Source organism: Lipotes vexillifer, unplaced genomic scaffold (genome assembly GCF_000442215.2).
Source record: "Lipotes vexillifer unplaced genomic scaffold, Lipotes_vexillifer_v1.1 scaffold2235, whole genome shotgun sequence".
Classification (NCBI taxonomy): domain Eukaryota; kingdom Metazoa; phylum Chordata; class Mammalia; order Artiodactyla; family Lipotidae; genus Lipotes; species Lipotes vexillifer.
This window is the reverse complement of record NW_006797409.1, coordinates 246246-255008: the sequence shown is the minus strand read 5'-3', so window position 1 is coordinate 255008 and position 8763 is coordinate 246246. Positions and strand designations below refer to the sequence as shown.

Here is an 8763-nt window from a genome sequence, read left to right as displayed (position 1 = left end):
CCCGGACCGGGCCACGAACCCGTGTCCCCTGCATCGGCAGGCGGACTTTCAACCACTGCGCCACCAGGGAAGCCCGAAAGCAGCTGTTTTTAAAGTAAATATCATGCTTTTATTTTTTAACAATAATAGCAACAATAATAGCTGCATATCGTATTAGAAAGGAGTTATTACATAGCACATAAAACTTCATGTAGGATTAAATCATATCATGATAGTTTGGATCTTATGGAGATTTGGCATGAGATTAACTTTCAGTGTAATCTGACTTGCAGTATCATTTGCTTATAGCAAGTTAAACTGTTTTGGGAGGTTGTTGTCTTAACATTTTTAAAAGCCTACGTTGAGAATTCCTTGGCAGTCCAGTGGCTAGAACTCCACGATTTCACTGCCGAGGGCATGGGTTGAGTCTCTGGTTGGGGAACTGAGATCCCATAAGCCGCTTGCGCAGACAAAAAAAAAAAAAAAAAGCCTATACTTTTTCACATAGATACATAAGCATTCAGTAGTGAAGCAGAAGATTTTAGTGGGGTATTTTTATTTTCACTCTTTTCATAGATAACAATGAAGGGTGGTTAGTGGATACAAATTAGTATGTTGTATGACCATGTCTATCGAACTGCTATATGCTTTGCCCTATTCAGTGGTTGTCAATATAATATGTCAACCTAATTTATCGTTTTTATTTTATTTGTGGGGAGGAAACACTTCCATATTTTTCTTGTAAAACACACATTGTGTATGATGATGTAGAGGGCAAAACTTGTTTGGATTAAGAGGGTATACAAGAGCAGACAAAGAAATTTGGCTGCTTACAGTAGACTGCTGTAACCTCCTGTTGTCTGTCAAGATTCTGGGGAAGTGGTGGGGAGGTATTTATTACTTTAGTGCTTACTTGTTCTTCTGCAATTGGGGTGCTTTGATGAAAAAGCTTTAGAAGTATATTATCTATATGTGTGTGTGTGTGTATCCTTATGTCAGTGCTGTGGGAATTGCAAATTTTAATGTTCAAGAAAGCCTAGTACCTTGGACTGATCCTTGGAAGTTTCTCAAAGTGTTTAATTGTTAAGAGGTTGGAGCCTGAAACTTATGGACCAGGAAAACATATTTTCCAATATCAGAAAATAGTACTTTAGACTTCTTTTCCTGTGACTGCTGGTGATGGGCTGTATCTAAGGTTTATGTTGAAGGAGGAGGAGCAAGTTCCTTTCAGAAACTAAGGCTTTTCGTTGTACGGGAACCTTAGCCGGAGAATTGCCTATTGGGCCGTGCTTTCTAAACCCACTTTTGTATTGTTTTTTCCATTTCACAAAGTAACCAATTACAAGATTACTAAGACAGAAAACAGGCCAAAAATTGCTTCAAGTGTGAGTCTAAGTTTTAGTTATCCAGGAAGTAATTATTCAGTTTGTGCATTTTAAGTATTTTAGATTCTCTGGAATTAGATGTCTCAAAGGAGTCTGGTGTATAAGATTTTCTTAAGGATCAACACGTGTGAAAGGAAGGGGATGGAAACAGAGTTGGTCTGGGGAAGAAGTGCAAATGCAGTGCAAGCCCGACAAAGCCTCAGCTGACCACGTGGAATGATCTGGAGTGAGCATTTATTGCTTGTGACGTCTGCATTGGGCTGATAGGGCTGGGCCTTTCTTTATACCTCCACTTTGCTCAGTGACCTGGTGCAGGTTGCTCTGTGAAGGGTGTGAATGTGGGCAAGGCAGCTCTCTGCATCCCTGAAGGGCTGACAGCTGTTGGCTATCCACTTCCTTGAAGTGGAATCTGAATGTTGCAGCTCTGTGTCTAATAAGATAAAACATATAGTCTTGAGGTAGAAACTATTGTCCTCTGTACCACATAGGATTGTTTAGATTTATACAATAGAAATCAGCCTAGTTAATTGAGGAGGCAGAGTGCAGTGCTTAAAGAGCATAGGCTTTGGAGTCCGACTGCCTTGGTTCATGATCCCACCTTTACTGTTTGCTGGTTTTGTGATCTTGGGCAAAGTTACTTACACCTCCATTCTTTAGTTTCCACATTTGTAAAATGGAGATGGTATTGGGGGTATGAAGTTATTCAGTAACTATTCACTGAGTGCTTATTTTCTTGGCCCAGGCACTGTTTTCTTTACCCTCATGAAACTAAGTATTCTAGGGAGTGATACAGATGCTTATACTAACCACAGTAAACAAGTAAATTAAAAAGAAAAAATATTCTTTCAGGTAGTTAAAAGTTCTATGAAGAAAAACAGGGTAAGAGCATCGAGGATGACAATGCGAAGAGAGGGACTATTTCATGAGAGTGAGGAAAAGACATTCTAGGCAGGGCACAGCAAATATAAAGGTCTGAGTTGAAGCCGAGATTAAAATTTTACATGTTGAAGCATCAAAAATGGACAAAAGTGCCTGGAATTCCTACATTTTATACTTTAAAAACTGGTGTTTTCATAATTTTCTTATTTTATCATGAAAGATGTGTTAAGAGTTGGTTTTTGAATGTTTGTAACCACTTCTCTGCATATCATACAATGGTGTACAAAAAGCTAAATTACTAGTGACCATCATCATGTTTTTCTCCTCTTAACATTGACTTTTTTCTTCCTTCCAGTTTTATACTTATTGACTGTATTCCCCGCAGTGTACATTCATGCCTGTGACTCATTCATTTTGCAACTGGAAGTTTGTACCTCTTAATCTCGCATTTCTTTCCTTCCCCCACCTCTTTCCCCTCTGGCAACCACCTGTTTGTTCTCTGTATCCATGACTCTGTGTTTTGTTATGTTTCTTCATTTGTTTTGTTTTTCTTTTGGCTGCGCAGTGCAGCATTCGGGATCTTAATTCCCCAACCAGGGATGGAACCTGTGCCCCCTTGCAGTGCAAGTGTGGAGTCTTAACCACTGGGCCACCAGGGAAGTCCTGTTTTGTTTTTTAGATTACACATTTAAGTGAACTCATGCAGTATTTGTCCTTTTCTGTCTGACATTTTACTAAGCATAATACCCTCTAGGTCCATGTTGTTGAAAATGGCAAGATTTCATTCTTTTTTACAACTGGGAAATATTCCCATTATATTTATATACCACATCTTTACCTATTCATCTATTGATGGGCGTTTAGGTCGCTTCCATATCTTGGCTGTTGTAAACACTGACTTTTTAAAAAGTAGAATCATCTTGATTTGTTATAAGAATATTAATCAGATGAATGGAAATTTGTGGATCTGGTGAAAAGCATATTTAAGTGAATTTATAGAATTATCACTTAGGCTCTTGGTTCACTTATTACTTTGATATCACTGCTCTTTAATGCCTGCTGCCTTTGGCATAAATTAAACAATATATGCCTAAAAATAAAGTTTAAAACTGTAGAATCATCAGTTTCCTATGGTGGCTAGGATTATCCAGCTGAGTGATAAATCCACAAGGCAGCTGAATCATGAACAAACTCATTTGATTTCCACTAATTATTGCTCATACATTTGGAGGCTCTTGTTGTTGTTTAAAAGGGAAAAAATGTAAACACCTGTTTTTAAAAATCAGAACAGATACTATTATTGCCTCATGAACATTCTAGAACACCTTCATGAACCCTAGGAGATTTAAAGCATCTGTAAGAAAGTTATACTGTATACTCTAATGCCTCCTCATCTTTCAAGTTTCAGCTTAGCCTCCTCTAAGTCACTCTTGTCCTGCCCAAGTCAAGGTTAGATGCCTCTTCTAAATCACTCTGCACTGCTCTATGAGAACACATTTGTTACCCTATTGTAACTATTCTTACTCCACTGTATTTTCAGTTTATGATACAGCACCTGGCATATCACTGATGCTTAAAATCTACTTAGTTTTAGAAAATAAAGTTATGGTAAAATACACATAATAGCTAAGAAAAAAACTAGCCACTTGACTAGATTTGGTTTATATAACAAGAAGATAAGAATATGTTAGGTTCTTTTTAGAAATATAGGCAATATTAGCTTGTACTAACAGAATAAAGTTAGTAGTCATCAGTAATACTTTTCTGTTAGGCTTACTGTTAGGTGCTTCACAACAATCCCAGTAGATTTTATAGATGAAATGAGTCTGAAAAGGTTGAAAGAATTTGATTTGCTCAAGGGCACAATTTATAATTTCAGACTTCATTTGTCTGACTCAAAGCCTTGGTCTCTGTTTCTCAATAAAAAGAAAGCAGCCAGAACAGATGAAAGTGGTACTCTTCAGAACTTACTCATATGACGTTTAGAATAGTTTTTAATTTTGTTTGCTCTGTTTTAAAAGAAACATTGATATCGTGAAATACTTCCGGAAGAGGGTAGCCTCAGGGGAGAAAGATCTGAAAAAGGCTATCCTTTGAGGGACAGTTGACACCAAAGAGAATTCCTTGAGGAGGGAAGATACTGTGTGTGGCTACAGTAGTTGGAAGAAACGGCCAGAGGGTAGAAGTTGGGGAAGTAGATTTAGGTTGGATACAAAACAACTCTCTAAGAGGCGATTTCTGGAAATAAAATGGCTTTTTCAAAACTGAAGCCCTGTTTAAATGGTAGGTATTACAGGTGAATTTTTTGTGAGCATTTTACATCTCACAAGGAACATTTTGACAAACTGTAATTTAATCATAGCCCCAGGGTAGGTGGTACTTGTGTTTTTCAAATGAAGATATTAAGAGATTTTGATTTGTCCAAGATCTCCTGCAGCGTGTCACTGGTAGAATCAGGATATTTCCTAAGCCTGCTGACTCAATATTTCATGATATTTTCACTTTAATAGGCAGATGATCATGTGTCATAGGAAATACCCATATTTGGGGAAGAAGTTAGACTGTATTATTATAAAGTTTTCTTCTGACTTTGAAAATCTTTGATTTTCTGGAGATTAAAAGTTGACCTCCTTTGCTTGTTTAGTACTTCTTTGAAGACTTTGCCCAACCCATTTCCCAAATAACTGCTTATCTTTAAACTTTGTTTTTTCCCCTGTTATCTAAGTAGTTTCTAGAAAAACTTTCATCTTTTTATATTCTAATCTTTTGCAGTCCCATTCCTACTTACTCAACAGTTCCCTTCTGCATCTTTAGGAGGCTGGAAAATCCTAATAAACCAGTTTCCCCTTTTCTTTACTTCCTCCCTCAACTGCCCTTCCTCCAGTTTTCCTACTGACACCAAAATCCTTGCCTCCTTTACACTGACATTTGTGACTGTAATATCAGATTTATTATTATTTTTCCATGATTTCTAAGGACTTATACACTAACTTCATCTTTATCAATAAATGACCAAAGTGATGATAGTCTCTACCTTATCACTGATACCATCTTTAAGGTGTTGGTACTTTTCTTGCCCCTTTGATCATATTCTTCTCACTTGGAAGGTCTCCCATATTGCCATGTGGTTGATTTTTCGGTTTTTTAACATCTTTATTGGAGTATAATTGCTTTACAATGTTGTGTTAGTTTCTGCTGTATAACAAAGTGAATCGCCATATGGTTTTGATCTTTGTTTTTACCCTTGCTTGTTTCTTTAATCACTCTTTAATTCTTCCCTGTTATCCCTGTACACCGTCCCCCTTCTGAAGGCACTAAGTGTATCAAACCAGAATTCCACTGTTAATGACTTTATTGTTACACGCCCCTCCCGAATTCTTTGATACCTTGGTTAATGGATTACAAATTGTATTCCAAGGAGTGTAGGGTTCTGTAGCCATCCTTCAATGACTCCAGAAAGACTGAAAAACACCACTGTACCCTGCCTGAATTAATACCTAAGCCTCAGGGTTTGATTTTCCTCTTTTTCTGTATTCTTTCTATCTGGACTCAACTCAGCCTTGAAACTTACTTTCCAGTTCTTACCTGTTCCCCTAACTCATCCCCATTGCTTTACACTTTTCCCACATCTGAATCAATTTCTCCTTTGCTCCCAATGTGTTGTCATTTTGAACACTTAACGTAATTTTGTTTTATGGTACAGTTGTTTAAAACCAGTGAAATCTCCTTTTATTCATAGTCTTTATTCCCTAAGTTTAACACAGTACCTTTTCCTTGGTAGGAGCTCAGTAAACATTTAATAAATTGAGTCCATTTGTTACCAGTTAGGTTGTATGGACCCCTGCTCGGGCCCTAGCCCACTGAGGCCCTTTGCCTCCACAGAGAAGGTTTTTTTCCATTTGGGTTCCAGCAGCCAAAAAATGAAACCAAAGCAGAAATTGAAGCAACAGAAGCTTTATTCAATGGCCAGAGAATGGATAAGTGGGAACTTAGTTCACAAATCAAGCTCTCGCCTTAATGGCAAGACGGATTTGATTTTAAGGAATAAAGACAGTGGGGGGAAGGAGTGAGACTAATGATGGGGATGCATATGCATTAGTTTTCTGGAAAAGAGGCAGGCTTTCCTGGAAATGGGATGCCACCACTTTTCTGTCCTTTTTTGGTCTGACTTCTAGTCACGGCAGCCAGTAGGTGTGTCATTTAGTACACTAATGTAGTAAAATCAGTGTAGAAAGAGACTCGGGGTCTCTCGGAGTTAAGATTCATCGCCATCTTGGTTTCAGCTGGTTCTATCCGGTTTTTGTTTTTCTCTTCCTATAGCTTCCTTTCTTTGTGTCCAGACCCTGTGGTTAAAGATATATGATAGTTCCTATTCCAAGGAGGGGTTGGTGGGTTTTGAGCAAGGATCTGGTGACAACTCTGGTAACATATTGACACTCACCCCATAACTATTTCCGGAGCTTTTCAACTTCTCTTCATGCCTGCATCCCTTCCCCTACTTAACATTAGATTGGTTAAACATCATTCTTGTCATAACAGTTCTCCCTCTAGGATAAAGTCCACTAGGCATTCATTTCAAGACCCACAAATTAGTCTCTCTAATCCTTATTTCTCACTGTTGCCATAACATAAACCTTTTATTCCAGTCAGGCTGTTAACTGTTCCTGAAATTTTTATTTCCCTTCTTTTGTTCTCATTATTTCCCCCCCTGAAATGCCGTTTGCTCTCCCCCTTTTCCTATGCTAATTCTACCTGACCTTCAAGATGGCTTCCCCAAACATTCTAATCTTTGAACTTTTAGTAAATAAGTGTGTATTATTTGATACTTTATTACATATTGATCTGTGACCTTTACTTTATGGTTGTTTGGAGACATTATTTAGCTTTTTAAATGTACATATATTTTATCTTCTTTATTAAATTGTCAGTAATAAGTTAGACCAGCAGTTACATAGAAACTTTCTACTTTGGGATCTGTAACCAGTTTTCTATTTGGACTTGAATAGTTCATTGTTTGGGTTTTTCAGATTGCACATCTCTAAAGTAAAGAAGTTGAACTAAATTTCTTACACTATTCTGTGTTCTGCTAAAAAAAGAAAAAAGGGAAAAATGATCCCAGAAATATTTTATAGGTAGATTTTACATTTAAACATTTTTTTAATGTAAGATATAACTTGTTAGATGATAAAAAAATAAAGCAGGGAAGGAGGGGAGGTATTTTAAATAGGTGGGCAGATAGGCAGAGAAGCCTCTCAGAGAAGGGGACATTTGAGGAAAGACCTGAAGGAGGTATATAGAAGCTGACATCTGGCAGAAGAGTACTCCAGACAGGGGGAACAACATGTACAAAGACCCTGAGGCAGAATGTGTATGTGCTTTGAGTAATGGCAAAGAATTCAGTGTTTATGCAGCCTGATTAAGGGGAAGAGTAGTTAGAGAGGAGGTCGGAGAAATAATGGGAGGGGCAAGATGTCGTCAGGCTAGATAAGAGGTTGGAAAGAATTCACAGTCTCTTAAATTCCATGGGGTATTTTCTATTGAATGTCTTGCATACGGATATATAATTCTGAGTTTTAATAACTGTAAACTATCCAAGAATGAGGTACTTTTAACCAAATCTTAAGAATTTTATATTTTACTTTGAAGAAGTGGTAATACTCAAGAATACACCAAAGTTCACTACCTATATTGGTTCTTTTGCTTTAAAGTTTGTAATTATAACTTAATTCTTTTTTTTTTTTTTTTTTTTTTACCATAGGTAAGTTAACATGATGGATTTCTCCAAGCTACCCAAAATACGTGATGAAGATAAAGAAAGCACATTTGGTTTTGTGCATGGGGTGTCAGGACCTGGTAAGTAATACATAATAATCTCAATAGTAAAAATTCCTAACATCAATTAATGTCTTTTCAAGATGTTTTAGGCAGAAATACACAAGTTTCTGTTCACCTGCATAAATTCTGTCTTTAAAAGAATTCATAGCTGCTGTAAGACTGAGGTAATACCTCCATCATAAGGGCTACTGTAACATTTATTATCTAAATTTGATAATTATTGAGGTACTAATTTGTGATATCCTGTTTATTATATAAATGTATAGTTGGTGTTATATGTCTTAATTTTTTTGTTAAGCGTGAGGTTAAAAAACTATAAAGTTTATAGGTTTTAGTATGTGATACCTAGATGTCTGTTGATTGGATTTGAATTTTAATAATTGCTTTCAGAGCATTTCTCAGAAATATCAACCTTGGCTCTTTGCATGTATAAATCCTTCTGAATGGTTATTCAGATATCACATAACTAGCTACCTGTAGGAAAATAGTCTTATGACATGATAATGAGAATGGAAAGCAGTTTATGTTTGTTCTGCCCACACTTGGGGTACTGCATTTTAAATAATAAATTTTGTTCTAGTGTTCATTTTATTATCCCACACTTCTATTGCAAAATGTGGTTCATAGTCTCCATAGGTAAAGCTGCTCATTGATTTGTATCTTTAGTGCCATGGAAATTCATTTT

General features: G+C 36.8%; 1 protein-coding gene across 1 annotated transcript in view; it reads left to right on the top strand.

The window, feature by feature from the left end:
• The first annotated feature begins 8011 nt into the window (after positions 1–8011).
• The window catches only part of ATP6V1A (ATPase H+ transporting V1 subunit A), a 28654-nt gene continuing 27902 nt past the window's right edge, over positions 8012–8763 (top strand). The window contains exon 1 of the mRNA XM_007469530.1: positions 8012–8096. Within this exon, the coding sequence (XP_007469592.1) occupies positions 8012–8096 (85 nt within the window). The remainder of the gene's footprint in view (positions 8097–8763) is intronic.